The following is a 23,609-nucleotide window of genomic DNA, read 5'->3' as shown; positions in this document are numbered from 1 at the left end:
AAAGTGGTTTGCGCCTTGGAAATGTGCCATGCAGGCCGTTTTTGCCCAGTCTCTTTCTTATGGTGGAGTCGTGAACACTGACCTTAATTGAGGCAAGTGAGGCCTGCAGTTCTTTAGATGTTGTCCTGGGGTCTTTTGTGGCCTCTCGGATGAGTTGTCTCTGCGCTCTTGGGGTCATTTTGGTCGGCCGGCCACTCCTGGGAAGGTTCACCACTGTTCCATGTTTTTGCCATTTGTGGATAATGGCTCTCACTGTGGTTCGCTGGAGTCCCAAAGCTTTAGAAATGGCTTTATAACCTTTGAAATTGAACTCAGGTGTGATAAACCACAGTTAAGTTATTTTTTAACAAGGGGGGCAATCACTTTTTCACACAGGCCCATGTAGATTTGGAGTTTTTTTTCTCCCTTAATAACGTAAACCTTCATTTAAAAACTGCATTTTGTGTTCAATTATGTTATCTTTGACTAATAGTTAACGGTTTTTGATGAGCAGAAACATTTAAGTGTGACAAACATGCAAAAGAATAAGAAATCAGGAAGGGGGCAAATAGTTTTTCACACCACTGTATACCTATTATCAACATCTCATACCTGTGTCCAATTTGAGCCCAATGAATAGGCAACGTGGATGAAATATGTTCTGTAACTGTTTTAACTATCTGAACACTATAGTTGGTGTAGTTACCAATGCAGAACAACTCATATAAACAATGGTTTGTGATGATATTTACAGTAACTCCATGTATAATATCTTTCACAATGTCTAAATTCCCTGAGAAAGCAGTGAGACAGAGTTATATAGATTGCCATATGTTTCTTTAGTTCAGATGGTGGGAGTAAAAACAAAAATGCAATGCCTTTGCTCTTTTTAACAATTAAAGAACTTTGGATTTTGAATTGATAGTGTTAGCAAAACAGTACAGGCTCTATTTTGCTTATGTTGAATGATTCTTATTAATACAGACAGTAGATCACAACATGTAATAAAAAGGTTTTTTTTCTGTGTTTAAGATTGAGACGACTCAACTCTGCCTCCAACATGTATATAAAATACCACTAAATGGTGTTTATGTGGAACATACACCACGCATACATTAATTACTCCATGAATCTTCTCCTAAATAAAAACAGAGCTTGCTATAAAATTAGTCCGTCTCGTTGCTGCATAATTACTACTGGAATCTATCAAATGTTCTCTTTGTGTGGATGTTAAATTACGGTTAAATAGGACACTCTGGCTGGAAGCAAAGTTAATTCATTATTTACTTGTAATTAATTTGGAAGCCAATGCTGCAAGTCTTGTATAGCATATTGTACGTTAATTCTTTTGGGCTGTGTCTTTTTTAGGACGGACGGGACATGCAGAAGTGGTTCGAGTTGTCTACGAGCCAGAAAGCATCAACTTTGAGAAATTGATCAAGGTCTTCTGGGAGAATCATGACCCGACACAAGGTAGAGTGATGAGTTGGTCCATATTTAATTATGCTGCTAATTATGGTAGGGATATGAGTTGGAGCTGTGTGTAAGAGAACCTTATAATTGTGGTCTGTGATTGCCTTTAAAGGAGGCATCTGTACACAAAGCCCTGATATTATATACCTTGGAGCTAAAACCTCTGTTTTTTTCTGGTTGAAGTTTTTAGGGGGGAAAAAAACTTGAATTATTAGAGATTTACCATCGCCCAAAGCTGCTAAAAATCTGACTCCAAAAATACTCCATCTCAAACCTGTCAAGGTCATGTAGCCAATGCCAGATGTCCCTGAAGTTGTTGCTTGCCATCATGATCTGTGCTGGATAATCTTAAAAAGTCAGAATTTCCATCCGATAATGGGAAAAGTTGAGTTTTCACAGCAAAAATGTGATATTGACTTTTTGGAGCGTAGATCGTACGAATGGACGCTCAATTTTGACGCAACATTTTTGTCACTGTGATTTTTTCAAGAAAAATTATAGATAAATGAGTTCAGTTCATGGAAGGAAGTTTGGTCGGCTTTTTTTCATAAAAAAAATTAGATTAATTAGAGTTTTAGTAAATAAATCCCTTAATTTGTGCAATTGTGAAATGGAGTTGTGTTCCTGAGGGGCTCCAACAGTTTGTTAGTTGGGTTAAGGTTCCCAAATGGGAATTTAAATGAGGCAAAAAGTTGATTATTCCGACAACATCACCACAGTACAAACCCATTTGGTTGGAGCAGTTCACCTTTGTGCAGCATCTTTTGTCATTGAAAATATTCATGCTATTGGTTTTTATTTTTAATATCAAGCATTTTCAAGATTATTATTATTATCATGTATTTATATAGCGCCAACATATTGCGTATCACTGTACATATTGCGTAGCACTGTGATTCTTCGCTTTCACTCTTGGGGGGTTATTTACTAAACTCTGAATGCAAAAATCACAAAAAATCTGGGATTTTTTATTTTATTTTATAAAATCTGACTTTTAAAAAATGTCGAATTTTTCGAAATTTATTAAATCCAGAGGATGGAAAAGTCAGAATCAGAAAATCCGGCATATCAGACCTGTCGAGGTTGCATGTATACTTTAAGTCAATGGGAAAAGTCCCAATAATTTTTTGATGTGTGCTGGATTTCGTGCAATGCCCCAAAGTTTTCTGTGTTTTCCGGTGAAAAAATCGTGAAAATCGGATGAAAAATCCGAAAAAAACGTGAAAATATGATATTTTACTGCACAGCAAATTTTTGGGACAATTTAATAATAAATAAGCTCAAATAAACTGAGCGGATTTGATCGGAGTTTATAGCAGAATATATTGAGATAAATTTCTTACTTTGATAAATAACCCCGTTGGTGTTGCTCATTTATAGGTTCTTCATACTCCCCTTAACCAGAGAGATGTCAGCCCCATATTAGTGGACTTTGATAAACAATCGGCAGTGCAGTAACAAAGACAGAAAAAAACAGATCAACACTCTGACTTCTATGATGATACTTACAACCCTGTTATCTCTTGAGAAACAACACCTCTAAGGCTGAGTAGGGACCAAGGTGTGGGCTAGACTTTATGGAGGACTCAGTGTATCAGGTGTAACTTGACGGTCAATAAGGGTACTTTTTTAAAGCTCTAAATATCCGGAAACCTGTCCATGCTTGCCATGTATTTAAAACCTTGTAGTAGGAGACAACCCTAGAGACCATGTTTACAATGAATGAGTGAAGGCATCAGAAGTACATGTTCCAGATAGGTACCATCCATGACTAATTAGGTACATATCTTTTAGGCTGGGTTAGTTTGTTTTGCCTGTAGCCACATGTTTCATCTTAATGGTGAACCCCTAGCTAGATGTGTCAACTTAATCAGTATAATAAAGTGTTTTTCTTTGCTAACAGCAGTAAAACTTGGTCCATAATCCTATGTTACTTCTTAGGAACTGCATGGTTAATTATTTCAAGAAAGTTTAGTTCCGTAATAAGGGTCTCCCTAACTTCATTGCAAGATAACATATATTTATATATAAAAGGATTCTACTAAAGTTATTCTTCATTGTTACAAGTATCCACTGCTTTTATGAATATCTAGGATACCAAAACTTTCTCCCCAGTTATTAGTCTTAGGGGTATATTTATCAAAGAGTGAAGTTAGAGGTCGCCACAGCCCTCTAGAGTGAAATTCCGCCACTGTCCATTCATTTCTATGGGATTTTTAAAAGAGTATTTATCAGTGGGTGAAAGTGAAAGTTCATCCTTTGATAAATGCGCCTTTCAAAATCCCATTGAAATGAATGGAGAGTGGAGAAATTTCAATCAAGAGGACTGTGGTGACTTCACTCTTTGATAAATATACCCCTTTGTGTATGCCTTAAGGTGGCCATACACGGGCCAATAAAAGCTGCTGACAGACCAAGTCGGCAGCTTATTGGCCCGTGTATAGGGCCCCCCGACGGGGTTCCCCGATCGAGATCTGGCCGAAATTCGGCCAGATCTTGATCGGATGGGACAAAAAATCCTGTTGGATCGCGGCCGCATCTGTCCGTTGATGTGGTCCCGCGATCCGACCCCTGTTTCCCATGCGTTAGGATCCGATCGTTGGGCCATATCGGAGAGAGATCCGCTCGTTTGGCGACATCACCAAACGACCGGATCTCTCCGTGTATGGCCACCTTTAGAGAATATTCTAACCTATATTTTATGTTGGGTGACAAATAACCATTCGCCCCACTGGTCTTCAGGTTGGGCGTTAATGATTATCTTGGGTACCAAGAACATTTTTTCTCCAGTTATCACCCTTATTGGCTTTCAAGCTAGACCCCTCTCATTTACTGCGTTGGTTCTTTTTAGGAGGATGAGTTCCACAATTTGGGAAACCTATATGTTAGCTGGCTATAGAAGTCTAATGGAATTGTTTTAGCAAATGGTAGATAAAGTTACAGTGAGGAGAAAGTTATAAAAAGTAGTGGCGCTACAGTAAAGATTACCTGATCATTGGTGTGAATGTAAACCCTATAACTGTTTTATGTGCCTTAGAAAACCGAAGCTGTATTCTAGACTCCATTCTCCATCTTGTCCCTTCCCATATGTCCAGTCTCTTTTGCCAGAATCTGGCAGCCTCTCAGTGTGATGGCATCCTTAGAACATTCCTGGACACCATGACTTCCAGCATTTTTTTCTGCCATGCAACAATGATCTAACACAGACGGCTGGCTATGATTAGTGGACGTAACTTTCCTTCATTGCTAATTCCTTCTTTACTCCCACAGCTGCACCCTCGTTCCTGCCAAGCCAACATGTTAACTCTCATCTCAGTTTCATTCATTAAACTAAAAATATATCATCATTACGTCCGCTTCCATCTTGTGCCAGTTCCACTTTCTGAACATTAACCCATTGCAAAGAGAAGATTCATCTCTCGGGCTAAGCAATACTCGCTTTGTCAGCTTACAGTAATTAATTGATTCCGTTGGACTTTCCATCTACTCAGTTTTAAACTGACCACTACATATGGAGCAGGTGGCAGCCAGGTTTTAAAGGTCTAAAAACTGGACAGAAATATAGCATTGCAAGCTAACTTGATTTTAATGCATCTCTCCATACATATAATAATCTGCTGGTCTTGTTTGTCACGTTGACTGGAAACAGCACTACCACCTTGAAGGCCACCTTCCAGTGTGAGCTGTCTTGTCCCATAATACATTGGAGCAGCAATTGCTGTGTCTGTATTGCCACCACCCTCTCTCACAGTCATACAGTGCCCAATATATGCAAAAGAAGAATACAGTATGAAGTCAATTTCATAACGGCAGCAAAGAGATTCAGGGCACAAATCAAAAAACCTAGGGTTTGCTCACTGACTGCCAATGATTAGCAATTCCTCTTCTTAAAGGATCCGTAACATCAATTTTTTTATTAAAATTAAACTTTTCAATCGCTAAGTCTTTATTAAGAAATAACTCACCGAAACTCCACTTGCGCTCCTCTTCAGAAAAGGCGACGCGGCGATGATCCATCATGCGGAACTGGATTTCTCCTCCCTGGCTATCTCCCATAAGGAAAGCAGGGAGGAGAAATCGAGCGCCGCACGATGGATCGCCAGATCGCCTTTTCTGAAGAGGAGTGCAAGCGGAGTAAGTTATTTCTTAATAAAGACTTAGGGGCCCATTTACTTGAGTGAAGGAATAGAGGAAAAATAGTTCGAATTTGGAATGTTTTTTTTGGCTACTTCGACCATCGAATGGGCTACTTCCACTACGACCTTCGACTTTGAATCGAATGATTTGAACTAAAAATCATTCGACTATTCGATAGTCGAAGTACTGTCTCTTTAAAAAATTCTTCGACCCCCTAGTTCGCCACCTAAGACCTACCGAGGCCAATGTTAGCCTATTGGGCTTCCTAACAATTTTCTGATCGAAGAAATATCCTTCGATCGATGGATTAAAATCCTTCGAATCGTTCGATTGATAAGGTTCCCAAACTCTCAGATCTTTGCTTGATTTGGCAACCCTGGGCCAAATATTGCACCATGATAGGAGCCTATCTGTCAGGACGGGAGCACATGGACAAGCAGTTCTCGCATATTGGAATTGTTAAAATTTTTAAATCTACTCAAAAGATTTACTTTATGGTCTGAATAGCTGATCAGTGTGGTGGAGCTACCTACATGGATTGCCAGATTGGACAATATCTGACCAGTTGCTTAAGTAACACTAAAGTCAGGCCATGTAGCCCTAAGTAATACTGGTATCTATGGTTTTTGGGGTTTTTAGAAAGAGATCTTTTTGGTATTAATAGATCTCCTTTTGACTCCTCACACTCTAAGGGGTTATTTATCAAAGTCAAATGCCAAAAACTCGAAGGAATTTGAGTTTTTTACAATAATATCCGAATTTTTAGTGGAGAAAAAAAACTAGAATTTTTCAGAATTTATTAAACCGCGAGGGTCTTAAAAGTCCAAAAAAAAAGTACTCCAACTCAGACCTGCCGAGTTCATGTAGACGTCAATGGAAGAAGTCCAGTTCTGAGCTGGGTTTTTGTGCAATAATCCGAAGATTTTGTGGTTATCGGGCGTCAAATTCAATACATTTTGCATGATTCGAATTTTATCGAGTTGTTTTTTTTCCGCGCAGGAAATATATGGAGAAATGGATTTTCTAATGGACTGTTATACCGAAAATTATCAGAAATTTTCAGATCGTGTATTTTGCTTTTGTTCTGTAGCACTTTCCTCTTTCTCAAATTCAACTTATCAAACCAGAACATTCCCATCATTTCCCCACCAAACCATAATTGTAGTCATTTCCTTCCCTGGTAATTATCTTAGTTGTTCAGGCTGAAAACCCATCAGTATCAACTCTTGTGTGTCTCATTTTTCAAAACTGGGCATATTTGCCCATGGGCAGTTACACATAGCAACCAATCAGGGATTAGCTTTTTAAAGCCAGCTGCAAGTAGAATAATGAATGCAACAATCTGATTGGTTGCCATGGGTTACTGCCCATGGGCACATTTTCCCAGTGTTAATAAATGACCCCCTGTGTCTTTACAGTTGCTTTTTCAGCTGATCCATTGGAAGGCAAGATATTTGCCTTCCCATTCCAACTCTATTTACAATATGCTTTAGAAGGAGAAGAATTATTTCCTTATTGTGAAAAAGGCAATCATTTTGGCCTCTTGATATTCATTGCCGCTAACCCACTGATTTTTTTACTTAATTGCTTAATTGGCTTCCCTGTAGCTCCTGCCTGTTGCTCACCTTTTATCCCACAAGACATTAGAATTATTGACTTGAAATTGCTCATAAGCCATTGGCAAATTAATTTGCTGCTCCTAAATTTGCTTTCCATAACGCATACATTTCTGTCTCTGCCCCCTGTGGCACCCCTTGCAGTGCTTTTGATTCTGGGAAATAATATTAATTCACTGAATTGGTAAACAAACTCCTTGCCATTGGTACACCTAGAGATTTCTCTTTTCCTCTTCAAGGATTTTTTTTACCACTGATTTCTCTAGGTGATCTGCTCAGTCCCCTCGTTTGTTTTTATGCATTTAAGTATGAACCAAAGTGTATCAGTAATTGGATAACTCAGAAGGGGTCATTTACGACGACTTGTAGTTGTAGAGTCATGCAGAGACTGCGTTGTCTAGGGTCTGTCCAGCTCCAAAACAGAGAATAGAGACCTGCAACAAGACATATCAAGTTGAAGGTAGGGAGCAAAGTGCAAAAACATGGTGGAATGCACCTATTGTTTGGACATTGCACTCTTCCTTCAACATTGTAAATGACCCCTAATAATTATATTCTTGTATTTACTGTTCTATCTATTAAAGCAATACTTTATCCTGCTCTTTAGTGTCCAATTATTTTTCTGGATTTGCCGTACCTTCTGTGGCACTTTGACTTACCCACTCTTTATCTAATACCCCAGCTTTATTGCATTAATACACAAGCAAGCAGAGTTTTTTTTGGCCATTACCATGGAATCTTATATCTTATATCTTATATATATATATGATTATGGCTTGGAGGATTTCACATAATATCCAAGACTATTGAGATCTTCTAATACAGTTAGTATAGATATTGGTGTGTGTATATATATATAGATATATAGATAGATAGATAGATAGATAGATAGATAGATAGATAGATAGATAGATAGTGAATAAAGTACCCCCTCTTGTAAAATATAAGGATATTATAAGTTACCGAGGAGTTTCATGACCATATAAAAACACGAGTGTTTTTATACAGGTCATGGAACTCCGAGGTAACTTCTAATATCCTCATATTTTGCAACTGGGGGTACTTTATTTATTATAATACACAAATTTAAGTGAGTCATGTGACAGAAATGACATCAGAACTCACCGTTTATAACTGATGACATCAGAACTCACCGTTTATAAGGATATCATTTACAGGATATTCATGGCCTTTGTGTATTATCTATATATATATATATATATATATATATATATATATATATATATATATATATATATATATATATATATATATGTACTGGGGAAGGGTTGAGCTTGAAGGACTTAGGTCTTTTTTCAACCCAACTTAACTATTTTACTATTGTAAAAAGGCTCTTCTCTAAGCATAGGAGCATCGGCACTTGAAGGCCAGAAGATGCGGTTCCTAAGCCCATGAGAGATATAGCTGCAGCTGACTTGACTGCTATGAAGGTTCTTTTTTTATATATATTTTATTAGCAGGCACTTTGCAAGTACTGTACTGTTTTTAGCTGATGCACAAAGAATCCATGATCCGCACTTAATTATTACATTGTCTTGCTAATGAGCAGATGTTTTCTTCTCCTGCTCGTGAGAGAACAGCTGCACGCTTATTAAAAGCTAGAATGTCCCCAACGCTCAGTCTAAAGGCAATTTACACATTTCCTATAAAATTCTCTGTGGGTTAATGGAAATTTGGAAAACATGATTGCAACAGCACTTAGATAGTGCCCTATTGGTTTATTTTTGCTGTTGTTATATATATATATATATTATAACCTCTTTATACATGGGGATTTCATTTACACTCTAATTATCACTTTCAGAGGAAATTAGAATATTGTGTATTAAATGTATGTTTGTCCATTTCTTACCAAGTAAACTCCCAAATATTGTTGTCCATTATGTATCAACAGAAGAAACAAGGGGTAATTTACACCATCCCTGGGCAGATGAGCAGGAGTTAGGGTTGCCACCTTTTCTGGAAAAAAAAATACCGGCCTTCCTATATATCTTTTTTCCCTATTAATAACATTGGGATCATATCACTGACCTTCCTATATATTTATCTTTATTCCCTATTAATAACATTGGGATCACTGACCTTCCTATATATTTATCTTTATTCCCTATTAATAACATTGGGATCACTGGCCTTCCTATATATTTATCTTTATTCCCTATTAATAACATTGGGATCACTGACCTTCCTATATATTTATCTTTTTTCCCTATTAATAACATTGGGATCACTGACCTTCCTATATATTTATCTTTATTCCCTATTAATAACATTGGGATCACTGGCCTTCCTATATATTTATCTTTATTCCCTATTAATAACATTGGGATCACTGACCTTCCTATATATTTATCTTTATTCCCTATTAATAACATTGGGATCACTGACCTTCCTATATATTTATCTTTATTCCCTATTAATAACATTGGGATCACTGGTCTTCCTATATATTTATCTTTATTCCCTATTAATAACATTGGGATCACTGGCCTTCCTATATATTTATCTTTATTCCCTATTAATAACATTGGGATCACTGACCTTCCTATATATTTATCTTTATTCCCTATTAATAACATTGGGATCACTGACCTTCCTATATATTTATCTTTATTCCCTATTAATAACATTGGGATCACTGGCCTTCCTATATATTTATCTTTATTCCCTATTAATAACATTGGGATCACTGACCTTCCTATATATTTATCTTTATTCCCTATTAATAACATTGGGATCACTGACCTTCCTATATATATTTATCTTTATTCCCTATTAATAACATTGGGATCACTGACCTTCCTATATATTTATCTTTATTCCCTATTAATAACATTGGGATGAACCATCATTTTTAGCACTTCTGGTTTTGCTATTCACCTCCTACTCCCTAGGGTGGTGCCAAAGACAAGCAGCATTGTATGGGGGGCTATGTAAACAGGGCACAGACACCTGTAGCAATTGATTTAGGCTTGAAGGCAGGGTGAAAAGAGCAAAAATGGCAGATTGCACTTTTTTTTGCAATTTGCATCCTACATTCAAGTTCATAAATAACCCCTATGGCGGCTGCCACCAGCAAAACTGTTGTCATAGGGCAGTTGTATAATTATTGGGGGTAATGTAATACCTTGGCTTTTCCACTACTAAATAAATGGTAAATAGCAACAGCCATCTATTTAATAGCACTAGGGGTGCTGCTCCAGATTTTACTTGCACCAAGACTGATTCGGTACCCCCTTAATCACCCAGTGTTTTGTAAGACCCACAGAAGGAATACAGATTTACTTTTTTTAGTACTGAAAATAGTTGCTAACTCAATATTCATGCCTAAAAGGAACCAGAAAATGCCAATTGTACCACCGCCTTTTCATTTTTATTATAACAGAAAGGCTACTGTTAGACATAGGGCAGACCTTCCATTAAATCGCATGACTGTATTTAATTGTTACTGCCGTGTATATAAAACTTTATGAGAGGCTCATTACATTGCAGGAAAGATTATATCTGACAATGAATACAAAACGCGCAGTTATTTGGCTTGGTTTTAACTTTATAAAGAGAATTTCTTTGCAAAGCCTTGTTCTTTGCATGATCTTTATCTTCAGGCTCAAGTCTTTGTGCCCTGACTATGCAAGTTGGCTCAATAGCTCTTTCAGGTGTGAGTTCACTAACAACAGACGGGTTTTAAAGTGAAATCGTCACTTCATACAGCGACGGGGTTCTAGGTTCGATTCCATCCAGGGCACTTTCTGCATGGAGTGTGTATGTTCTCTCTGTGTCTGTGTGGGTTTCCTTGGTTTCCTCCCACAGCCCAAATACATACAGGAAGGCTAATTGGCTTTTAAATAATACTGACCCTACTGTGTTGAATGTGATAGGGACCTTAAATTGATTCTCTCTACTCCCATGCTGTGAGTCCCAGACTGATAGCAGTGTTTGGTTGTACCAGGAGAACAGTGTACGGTTGAGAAAGCAAGTGTCATATGGGGTTTTACACAGTGTAACAAACCGATTCCAGTGCGATTCAATAACAGGTCCCAAACATCAGAATTCAATTCTTTCCTGCATCAGCAAAAAAGTTAGGTTGAGATAGCACTATTATAAACCATGTGATCTCCGAAACAATGAGAAAAAAATTTATTATTGTATTCTGTGCCATCAGTATCGCATTGGGTGTCCTAGGCCCTCCATGGCTGCTGCCCCATGGGCCCCCCACACCTGCTTAGGGTCCCCCGCCGCCCGCTTGTTCAAGCCCCTTCCCCCACCTTAGACTTTGGCACAATGGCAGCAGGGGAACAACATCTTACAGGTAGGGATAAGGTCTGAGTCGCTGAGCCCACCGGGTTTTTTCCCAGTGTCCTCTCCTCCCAGTCCAACCCTGTATGTTATGGCAGTTCATAAAGTATTATTTAAAGAGGGCATATTATATACAGTAGCCCTAAAAGTTATTTGCACTGAACAGAATAGAGCTTTTAAAAAAACACCTATTTATTGCATTGGCCATATAAAGCAAGTTGGATGGGCTTAGCGTTACATGTCTAGTATCTGGTTGGCTATGGGTGATCAATGCTAATGTGCTGCCCTGAATACTCTTGGGACACTATATCAGAATACTCTGGAAATATTCTATTAAGTACTATTTCTTGAGTGAGACTCGGAACTTGGCTGCATGTTTGGAGGCAATTTCAAATCTATCCAAAAACCTCTGCCATAGAAACACATGGGTCAGTGATGATACCTTCCAAGGTGGCTGGGCACTCTAGAACAGTGATCCCCAACCAGTAGCTCGTGAGCAACATGTTGCTCTCCAACCCCTTGGATGTTGCTCCCAGTGGCCTCAAAGCAGGAGTTTTTTTTTTTGAATTCCAGGCTTGGAGGCAAGTTTTAGTTGCATAAAAACCAGGTGTTCTGCCAAGCAGAGTCTCAATGTAGGTTTACAATCCACATAGGGGCTACCAAATGGCCAATCACAGCACTTATTTGGCACCCCAGGAACATTTTTCATGCTAGTGTTGCTCCCCAACTCTTTTTACATTCTGAATGTTGCTCACGGCTTCAAAAGGTTGGGGATCCCTGCTCTAGAACATTCATTTATCCACTTGTATCTCAGACAACATTGGCCAATAACATTCTTGTAAAGCCCCTTGTTTATTAGCTGTGACATATGAGCAAGATGTCCATATACTTTGGGGACAACTGCCCATCCAACATCTCATTTCAAAATCAAGTGTGTTAATATGAAGGTGGTCTTCACTTTGCAGCCTATACTCTTCTGGTAGGGTTCCCACTAGATTTTCGAACACTGGTGCTGTGATTTGCTTCCATTAAGCCACATTAATAATATTAGTTACTGATGTTGAAGATAAGGCCTGGGTCGCAGTCAAGGTTCCAATTCATCTCACAGGAGTTCCATTGGGTTGAGGTCAGGGCTCAAGTTCTTCCACTGCCATGTCGGCAAATCCTTTCTCTATGGACCTGGCTCTGTGCAAACTGTTCCACAAAGTAGTAAGCACATAATTGTTGGGAATATCATTGTAGATAGATAGTATAGTATATTTAAATGCTGCTGTTTGGGGCACTGGAGATGTAAGGCATGAGCAGCAATGAGAAAAACTGCTGGAAAACTCCAATAACTGGCAGTTCCACTTTGTGTCGGACGCAGAGAGGCTCTTTTATCTGCCTCGAGCCTAGTTTGGCCTTGTTTGAATACGGAAACAATAAGTTGATCCTTTTGGGGAAGAAATTGTTGTTTTTCATGTTCTCTTTGATCTCTGCCAATGGATAATCTCTGTTATATGCTTCCAAATTGCTCCACGTGGGAGGATTTTATGCCCGTGCCTATATGGCCTACTTTAGTCTAGTGTTGTGTGTAGAACTGAGAGATGATTATGCACGGATTATATTGCCATCTTGTGAACGTTACCAGAATCTTCAGTTTTCTCATATCCTACTTCTGGGTACAGTTTCTGCTTTTTATTCATAACACTGAATGGGTAGGAACCCGGGCAGATATTTCTCGGTATATAGACGAGGGCTGAAATAAAATCCACTATGAGCTATTATGAGCTACAAATAGAAGCATACTGCCCTTTTGCAAGGTCCTTCCATAGTTTTAAAAAAAATCTGTCATCTGTGGATTGGTCGATGTATAATCACTTTGCTTTCTGTGTGGGTCCTACTACCTCATGATTCCTATAGTTGGGTACTATTCCTTTAATCCTGATTCAAAACTGTGCAAACCAGAAGTGACCTCACTTCTGCTTGGAATTGGGGGGGGAATATTCCACTGGATTTGAGCCCACACTTTATCAGGATACCCACAAACCCAGGCACTTTGCATGTATTCATCAGGTATCTGTGAGTACTTGACCCAATGTAAGACTATCATGTGTAACTTACACCTACAGCCGCGCATGTTTGTTGTGCTGGTAGTTGGGAGAATACTAGAGAGATGCTTCAAGGAATCCGAATCTTAAAAGGACAAGGAAACCCCCCCAAATGAATTATGTTGTCGTGAAAGGGCACATTACAAAAACACTTTAAGCACTTTCAGATAATGTCTGTTTCAATGGTTTGCCAGCGTCTTGGCCGGAATCTATACAAATCCAAGCAATCGGTGTACGTCACAGCCGCATGAACGATTCGCAGAGACTAAGGCCAAGACCGTGACGTAGCAAATGATGAATCAGGAAAGAAGATTGCAACCTAAAAATGTGTAGCGAGTACTCACTCCTGATAGACAGTGTAAGCAATTTCTGACATTTCAACATTTCTGACTAAAAAACCTAGCGATTCAAGAGGGGGGATGTGAAAAACATCATTTTATGTTTTGTAATGGAGGGGGTTCCTTTTCCTTTAAGGTATGTGTTTGCCTCAACAACCCTGATATTTCTCCAGGCTTCCTGCTCCAACAGAGAAATTTATCCTGGTTTTAGGTCTGTATATATCTGTGTAATGAACCTAGGGTGTAACCCCAAGAGTGGACTATTACTGGAGGATAGAAAGCTCCCGTGTCCACATGTGTTGAACTATAGCCACTGTGACATTAATCTATCACACCACCCCAGCAAGGCACTATTCTACCACCATGATGAGCTTTGAAGGGCCAATTTACTTCTAGCCCTTTGCCCATTTGTAGGTGTCATTTTGTGGTTCCAGACCTAGGACTTTTTATAATGACTACATCTATTTGCCACCCTTCTTGGCCATTCCTTGACTTGGAGTTATCTGACCTTTTGGTCTTTTTCCTGGTATTGCTTCTTCTTGTCTTCTGTTCATACTTTAGAAAACTACAGTTATGACTGTTCCTAAATGAGCGTTGACAGGTGTAGAGTATCGAGGGGCATATTCAGCCTGAAGGGAATGGGGAGTTGGTAAGAACAGGAGACGATCAACCAAAATGATCCCTAATCACTCCTGATATTTATACCATGCACCATGGGCAAATGTTTTCTCTGGTTATCCTTTGTCTCAGCTGTGCAACATCTGTTCCTAGAAGAATCCTCGCAGCCATAGAGTCCATATTCAACCTAAAGGGAAAGAAGTTGCTATAGATGAAGGGAAGAAAAGGGAACAAGAGCCACTGTTGATTCCCCAAGTAACATGTGCTGTTAACACCTATTTCAGCTCCCTACTCAGCTGGTCTTGTGTCAATGATACAAAAAAAGTTGCCAAACAGTGCAAGACGTGTGTGAACCCTATAAAGGTTAGCAGCCCTATGGTTAATAAAATCCAACTCACAGACATGAAGGGGGAGAGAAGCTGGAACAAAACTGTCAGATATCTCAAACCATAGTTATTAGAACATTGGGAAGAGGAGAACAAAACAATATTTCATGGTAATTTAACAGGCAGTCTTGGGAATTAAAAACAAATAAACCCATCACGCAGCTCCAAACAGAAGAATATTTGTAATTATATCATTTACACACAGTAAGATCTACCTTGTTCATATTTAAACCCCGGGGAATGTTGCTAACACGTTTAGAGATCAAAAACACCTCTCGTTCTGACAACAAAATGCGTTGAGCTGTTTTTATCTCTGCGATTAAAGGCTGCGTTTAATTACGGTGTGAAACATGTGTATTTGTGTAATTCATGCACTCTCGCACTTACCCACAGACTTTCTCTCTTGGAAAGTTTTCACAGGAATAAATTACAGAAATGTCACGGTGTTCACTCCCTGCGCTTTGTCACATGCCATTTTATCATCCGCGGTTACGTGGCCCACAGAATTTTAAGCAATAAGAATCTGTGTTACTCAAAGGCCAAAACAGATTCTTATTGGAAAAGCTGAGCTGCTCAACCCAATATTCAAGAATAGTGGTTGGACTGTTTGTTTGCAAATTGCTCAGACTGCCCAAGTGCACCCACAGACACCTCCCAAAACTTTCCCTTTGAGTTAAAGTCGCATTACAAGATGCCAGTAGTTGGTATGGTCTTGTGCTAAAGAGAAAGCATGTAGTTACGGGTGTGACAGACAAAGATTGAATTATACTGTGACATTAGCCCTAAATTTGCTCATACCCTATGCAGAGACTAAGCACATGGATAGCCAATTTGGGCTGATCTGATTATTTGATCCCAAGCCCATCAATCAGATCACAATGCAAGCCTAAAGGTGGACTTATACTACCTTATCAGATCTGGGTCAGATTAGGCCATCCATATGCAGGGGCGAATTATTGGGTCATACACTAGGGCAAATGGAGGTTGTCAGACAATGACCACATTAGCGCACTGATGTGCTCCACATCCAGTGGGAATTTTAAACCTATCCAATTGATACATGGGCGGTTTTCGGCCAGGTATCAGCTGCAGACCAGGTGGTGGGCCCTTGCATGGGCCAATAAGCTACCAACTTGGTCTGGAGCAGGGATCTCCAACCTTTTGTAATGGTGAGCAACATTCAAATGTATAAACAGTTGGGGAGCAACAAAAGCATGAAAAAGCTCATAGGGATTGTTAAATAAGCAATAATCACCTGCTTTGAGGCCACTGAGAGCAACATCAAATGGGTCAGTGAGCAGCATGTTGCTCGTGAGCTACTGGTTGGTGATCACTGGTCTGTAGGCACTGAATCAGCAGCATTAATTGGCCCATCTATAGCCACCTTTAGAAGAACCTATCTGGAAGGGCTGAATCCACAGCTTGTATTGGCCAATGAATGGCCAGCTTAGCTAAGTTTGTGATGTTTAATTGAGAAATTCTTGAAAAGTGCTTTGAAGGCTTTCGTTAACCATATTATTGCTGTAAAGTCTACCTAACAAGCTGCCAAGGCTCCCTTTCTGTTATATCACTAGTAGTAGGCTGCTATTTGATTGCATTTTTAAATAATAGAGCATTTTAGGAGCACTTTCTCGAATTGCCCACCAGTCTCGAGATACTAACAAGGACCAATGTGACCAACCAGCCTAAAATGATGATGTCAGGGCATGCAAGACCATATAAGGGCCTGTACAGCCTCAAATTTCATTGGCATTCCTCCATGAATAGGAAAACATATAGTCACCCCATTGTGCAAGGCTGTGCTGAGGTTTGTGTAGCCCCCCATGTATAAGTCTTACAGCTCTGTGCTCTAGAGAGATGTATGATATGATACGGACAGTTATTGCCCAACAGCATTATATTAAGTATAAGGTTTGTTATGTCTTTCAGACAAATGGAATATTGCCTGAGGATGACTGCTATTTGGGTATTTGCAATGGACAATTATCATTTATCTCAGATATACCCACCATGGGCAGAAAGCCAAGGTGCCACCATCTGTTATAATGCATGAGCCTATATATATTTTTATAAAAATGCCCCGTAGTAGAGTTATGAGAGCTCTTGCAATCACTAAAGTCTATTTATTTTGTATGAAAGACTCGGTTAGATCTTCGTTCGGTTCTATCTGCTCTATAATGGGGTTTCCAGTAGCGTTGCTAAATTACGCTGCATCGTGTGACGGGAATAAATAGTGTCTTACTGTCAGCTCTTGAGTGACTTGACACCAATTTATTGGCCGTGATATACTGGTCCCCGGGGCAGCCAGATAACAAATGTTTCATTCTCAGCAGAGCTGCTAATTTATAACCTCCATGGTGTGTTGAGTGGAAATGGTGCCTTTGCTTCACACTACTTCAGCAATGAGTTTTCCCTCATAGTAATATCCCACTCCCTACAGCGATTCTTCACCCAGTCTTCTCTACTCACTGCCCTTCACCTCCTCATCTTCTCTCAAATTCATTTCTACCCTCTGTATGTTCTGCCCAAGTTGGGGCATCAATATTGTTATGCCTCAATCAGTCTCTATGGCTGGACTTAAGCTCCTGCCTGTGGCATTTCCAAACAACATTGTGCTTATTATCCTGGAACTCTTTTGGCCATACACAAGAGAGGTCATTTACAGTCCGTACAGGCAGTCTGCAGGTGAGCCACATAGGTATGTTGCTGAGGTGCAGGGCTGATCCTGGGTCAGAAGGTAAGTTATCTCTTTGTGGTCTGGGTCTGGAAGCGTTTCTAGGTAGGGGGATGTATTGGATGGTGGGTGCAGGTCGGGTTATGGGTCAGTGAGTCAATGGGTCTTGCATGGATCTGTCCAACTGGGCCTGGGCAGGATTCTACCCTGCCCTGCACACTAAACAAATAGCCTGCATTCAGCTGAGGTTTCATGAGGGTCAGTAGACAGTGATGGTTGGGTCAGACCTGAAAGCTTTGTGAACCAAAATTAGAGCCAGTTTGGGCTGAAAAGGGCAGCCACTTTGGGTTCAGGTTATCATTGCCCAGCAGGAGCAGACATACCCCCATATGTAATAAAAGGCACCAAGTTTGCCCAGTAACAGTAACCTATAGCAACCAATAAGATGTCTACTTTTAACTAGGTGACCAGTAAATTCTACCTGCCGATTGGTTGCTGTGCTTTACTGCTTCTCTGCAAACTCTGTGTGGGGGGGTCCCTAGTAAATAATTTTATGTTATTGAGTGCAATATACCAAAGCCGTGCCTGGTAATACTAGACTAGAGTTCTGGTGGAAAACATTTTGAATTTTGGGTAAAAAAGACCAATTTAACAATGTAATTTCCACACATTTCCAAACCGATTGTTGTTTCTATTGTGATACGCACGCACCGATTACAGATCACTAGGCTGCCATGTTGGTGGTGGCATTGGCAGACCCATAGAACAAAGCCATTGATTGTGCCTAAAATCTGCATTCAAATAAGGACTTTGCGCATGAAGCCGAATGAGCAGCTTCTAAGGGCAGAACAGGTTAAATCTGCAGCAGTTGGGTAGCAGGGGCATCCAGGCCTGACACCATTAATCATCATTACCACTGATTATCAGCAATATTCTCTCTTTAAGGTCAGAGCTTGGTCTCCTTGATATGAAGAATCTCATTTCCAAGTATTGTTTTACAGTCTTCCAATGAAATCATTAATGTTTTTTGTTTTCCTACATTCCCTGTATTATAGATTCATCAAAGAGCAAATTAGGGGTGCATGTAAAGTTTATACTGCCCTAGATTAGTATACAGGGCTGCCTAAACCCGTTATACAGAAGGCTCTGAATTGTGGGAAGGCCATCTACCATAAACTCCATTATAAACAAATAACTCAAATTTTTAAAACGTATTTCCTTTTTTTTTTTTTTCTGTACTTGATCCCAAGTTAGATATAATTAATCCTTATTGGAGAATAAAAACATGGAACAGGAGAGAAGACAGAAAAGTAGGAGAGCATACAGAGCAGTGGAAGAGAGAACCACACAATGATTGGGGGTGGGGGTAGGACACAGAGAAAAGGGGTATTTATAAATGAAAAGAGTCAACAAACACAACAAATTTGTTCATAGGTTCAAGAAGGTAATTAAGAAAATGGCAATATTTTCCTTCTTCACCCATTTATGCATAGAGTCCTATTTTCCTCTAAGTAGTAAATCTTGCTTTTCCCATCAGAATGTAGATGTAGAAAAGGCACGTGTCAGTATCTTCTCTCCTTGTCTTTCCCCCCATCTCTTGGCTTCAGCTTTTACCCTTTTCTTCGCCCTTCAAGCACCAAGATTCCGTCCCGTATTGTTTGCCTTTGCAATAAGCCGTAATTACTTCTCAATTTGCTGAAAAGCCTAATGGCAGCGCTGCCGGTGAGCACACACACATCTCCAGCTTTCTTTCATTGTGCTCATTATTTACTCCTTGTTCCTCCATATTGTTCATCGGGAACAACAGTCCCATCTCTTGTCCTTGCCTACTCTGTCCTGAAAGAACCTTTGTGGTGGCCAGCGTGTTGTCTCTGCAAATAATGGGCTTCTTCCTTTCTTTACCCGACGCTTTTCAGGGCACAATGTTGGTTTTTTAGTTAATTTATTCTTTATATAGCACTGACGTGTTTTACAGATTCACACTTGTTTTCATAGCACCAAATTCAATAACAAATCAAATCTTTTAGGCCCAATGTGCAGCAGAATAAATATGATTTATAACAAAGGATTGCTACATATTTTTAATTTAAAAACCTTGGGCTGTTGAGGGGATGCTGGGGTTGTAGTTAACCAACATCTGGAGGGCTGCAGATAGGTTTTCCTTGATTTTTGTAGTTTTCTTTCCCCTTTCATACTGTCTCTAGCCTCCCTTCATTGTCATTGCCCCATCTTTTTGTGTTGCATTCTGTTATTATATCTGCAGTCCCCTCCCATTTGATATCCCCACCCAATGAGCTTATTTAACCAACTGTGTATATGCCTACAAGGTGCCTTTACAACCTGAACTTGCTAGTTAGTAGTACATGTAGGCAGTTGTTGGCCAATTGGGCCATATGGTTTCTGTTTGATAGTTATTGGGTCTGGAACATTACTAGACTATTTGGCCAACCACGGTTTTAGCAAAAACTGACCAGTCATCTGCTTCTTCAGTCATTGGATTGAAGGGACAAAACTGCCTTTTTGTGAAAAGATTTCTCATTAGTACATGGTCGGATAGTGGCCTCCTCCCCCTACTCTACCAGTGTTCTACCATACCACAAAAATAAATTGCTTTTGAGTACAAAATAACACAAATATAAAAACCATGAATGTGATCCAATCTTGATGGTTCTACATCAAGGATCCCCAACCCTTTTTTTTTTGCCCTTGAGCCACATTCAAATTTAAAAAAAAGTTGGAGAGCAACACAATCATGAAAAAGTTCTTGTGGGTGCCAATTATGGCTGCGATTGACTAGGAAGCTCTGTTTGGTAGCACACCTGGTTTTTATGCAACCAAAACTTGTCTCCAAGTAGGAATTAAAAAATAGGCATCTGTTTGAGGCCACTGGGAGCAGCATCCAAAGGATTGGTGAGCAACATTTTACTTACAAGCCACTGATTGGGGACCACTGATCTACATGGAGCCGTATTATGATACTATCATTGGCCTGAAAGTCAAATTGGATGAGGCCAATTTGGCCTAGCATTTAGGTGATCTTAAGCCAACTTGAAAACACAGCAAAGAAATACAAAGTATTTTACACATTCTGTGAAACATGCAACTGCAACCTAGAATGACAGCACTAATAGCTATTTCACTTTATAAAATGTCATGTGGTGCATCTGTTTTTTCTCTCCTTGCCCAGGAATGCGCCAGGGTAACGATGTTGGCACCATGTACCGCTCTGCAATCTACACCTACACTAAGGAGCAAACAGAGGCAGCTTTAAAGTCCAGAGAAGATTACCAAAAGGTAAGGCTTATTTGGAGAAAACACATGGCTGAACCTGCCATATTGAATGATATCTTGTCAGGTTTCTAGGCAGATTTTTCCCTTGTCCAATAAATAAAATCAACATCATGTTTTATCGTGACCGCGTGCTCAGCCTTTTGTGTCATTTTCACTCCATATGGTTAAATGTGGCATTAAGGGAGCAGGTGTGTAAATGTAGTGGAAAGTGACAGCTGAGTGTGCATTAGACATATGTACAGAATGGGATCCTGCAAGGCAAGGTCACAGGATGACAGGTGCTGAAAATAGCAGGAATTGCTGGTGTAACGGTGGCATGATTGGATAGAAGAAAACAGTATAATAGAATGAAGACCAGAGCTACTACACTAATGGACTTCAAGGACTGACACTTTATAGGAAAGGCAGTCAAAAACAATTGAAGAAAAATTTAAGGTGCATAGGGAGAATAGACGGTGCTTAGGGAAAGAATGGAAGGTGCATAGGGAGAATAGAAGGTGCATAGGGAGAATAGACGGTGCATAGGAAAAGAATGGAAGGTGCATAGGGAGAATGGAGGTGATAGAAGAAAACAGTATAATAGAATGTAGACCAGAGCTACTACACTAATGGACTTCAAGGACTGACACTTTATAGGAAAGGCAGTGAAAAACAATTGAAGAAAAATTTAAGGTGCATAGGAAGAATGGAAGGTGCATTGGGAGAATAGAAGGTGCATAGGGAAAGAATGGAAGGTGCATAGGGAGAATAGAAGGTGCATAGGGAGAATAGAAGGTGCATAGGGAAAGAATGGAAGGTGCATAGGGAGAATGGAGGTGATAGAAGAAAACAGTATAATAGAATGTAGACCAGAGCTACTACACTAATGAACTTCAAGGACTGACACTATAGGAAAGGCAGTCAAAAACAATTGAAGAAAATTTTAAGGTGCATAGGAAGAATAGAATGTGCATAGGGAGAATGGAAGGTGCATAGGAAGAATGGAAGGTGCATAGGAAGAATGGATGGTTCATAAAAAGAATAGAAGGTGCATAGGAAGAATGGCAGACACACTGAACAAATGGAAGGTGCATTGAACAAATAGAAGGTGCAGTGAATAAATGGAAGGTGCATTGAACAAATGGAAGGTGCATAGGAAGAATGGAAGGTCCACAAGAATTATAGTAGGTGCATAGGAACAGTGAAGATGCGAAAGAATAGAAGTTGCAAAGAAAGAATCTAAGGTGTACAGGGAAAATGGACGAAGCACAGGAAAGTAGGAAGAAGAGGGAAAAACAAAATCCAGGAATCTTTTCAAGTGCAAATTCTGCTTAATGTTCATGGATGTTGCTGCTTTATGCGCCGGGTGCTAAACACCAAGCTGAGAATCCTGCTGCCCATTAGGTGTAATTGCTGTTTTGTAGCCGCTCGCCAGCATAAAGAAGAGAGCAGAACGGATTTCGCTGAATCGCCTCCTCTGTTGGCAATAAAATCAGGGGCCAATATCTAATAAGCGTAATGAAGGCAAGCAAAGCAGTATTTGGGGTCCAGTCAGTGTGACTAAAAGGAAAAGCGCAGTGTAATAGTAGGTTTAGAAATCTCATTTCAGTAAGGATATTAAGCAGCTGGCTTTGTACTTACTTGAAATGCTCAGAGCCCCGTGCCCAAAGGTGGCCAACAAAGAGTTAAAGCTGCCTTGAATTATGCGATAGTGCACAGGAAATAATTTTTTTTGGGGGGGGTGATTTAGAGGCTTGTCTTGATCTAGGGACAGAGGAATAGGATATGTAAGGATATGAAGATTTTTCAGTTGAGTGTAGGCAGTGTTATAGCAGGGATGTTATTGGAGGGGGGGAGGCGCAGCTCCTGGACCTTTTGCAAAAATGCGTCTGATGCAACTTCTTATAGAGGCAGTCTCGGGGTTGCGTATCATCAAGTGTTCAAAAGGGTGCGAAACAAAGTAAACATTGTGCGAAACAAAATAAACATTGTGTATCCCAAGGTTCTGTACACCAGTGTATCCGCCATCTTGAAATACTTCTTATAGAGATGTCTGGCTTTGTTTTGGCATATTCCTACCGGCTGGTTGTCATTAGTTTGGCTAGAGAATCCAGCATTTTGGACCTGAAAGTGGGAAAAAGGACGGGCCTTATCAGAAATCTGATGAGGTTTAGTGTGAATCTGGGTATGGCTTGTGTAGATTAAGGGTTTGGCCTAAAATATTCAGATTTTTTTTGCACCTAGAAAAAATTGTTAGGCACTTCCCAGTGAATTAAATAACTAATTACTCTTTCTTAACAAAAAAACTGCACCAGCCTGGGGTTATAACTAACAGAGCGCTTAGCTGACTTCTTACCATATCTCTAGGCAGCGCCACCATCAACGGGGTACTGGGGGGCCTTGAGACAGAAAGAAGTATTTTGGTGGGCATTGCAGGTAGTGGGAGGTTTGGGAGGATTGTGGCCCTACTGGACAATCGCCATGCATGTGAGGAGCATTTTTTTTTTCAATGGGCCCACGTTTTACTTGTTGGTAGGGGCCAAGTTACTAGTAAGCTAATAATGTGGGCCCTGCTTGCTTAGAAGTATGGGGAGCCATGATTACTGTTGGCAGCAACCGGTTCCCAAGCACCCATGGCTTGGGGTTTATTTCTGCAACCAGAACCCTGTGTTTCTGCTCCCGGCTCATGGATTTGGGTCCAGCATTCAGTG

General features: G+C 39.9%; 1 protein-coding gene across 5 annotated transcripts in view; it reads left to right on the top strand.

Moving 5' to 3' along the window:
- Positions 1-23,609, top strand: part of msra.1.L (methionine sulfoxide reductase A, gene 1 L homeolog) — a 183,210-nt gene that overhangs the window by 122,891 nt on the left and 36,710 nt on the right. For all 5 annotated transcript variants that reach the window (XM_041562079.1, XM_041562078.1, XM_041562080.1 and 2 more), the window contains 2 exon segments: positions 1,348-1,452; positions 20,816-20,922. In XM_041562079.1, the coding sequence (XP_041418013.1) occupies positions 1,348-1,452; positions 20,816-20,922 (212 nt within the window).

This window comes from Xenopus laevis, chromosome 5L (assembly GCF_017654675.1).
Source record: "Xenopus laevis strain J_2021 chromosome 5L, Xenopus_laevis_v10.1, whole genome shotgun sequence".
Lineage (NCBI taxonomy): Eukaryota > Metazoa > Chordata > Amphibia > Anura > Pipidae > Xenopus > Xenopus laevis.
This window is presented reverse-complemented; position numbering and strand designations above follow the sequence as displayed.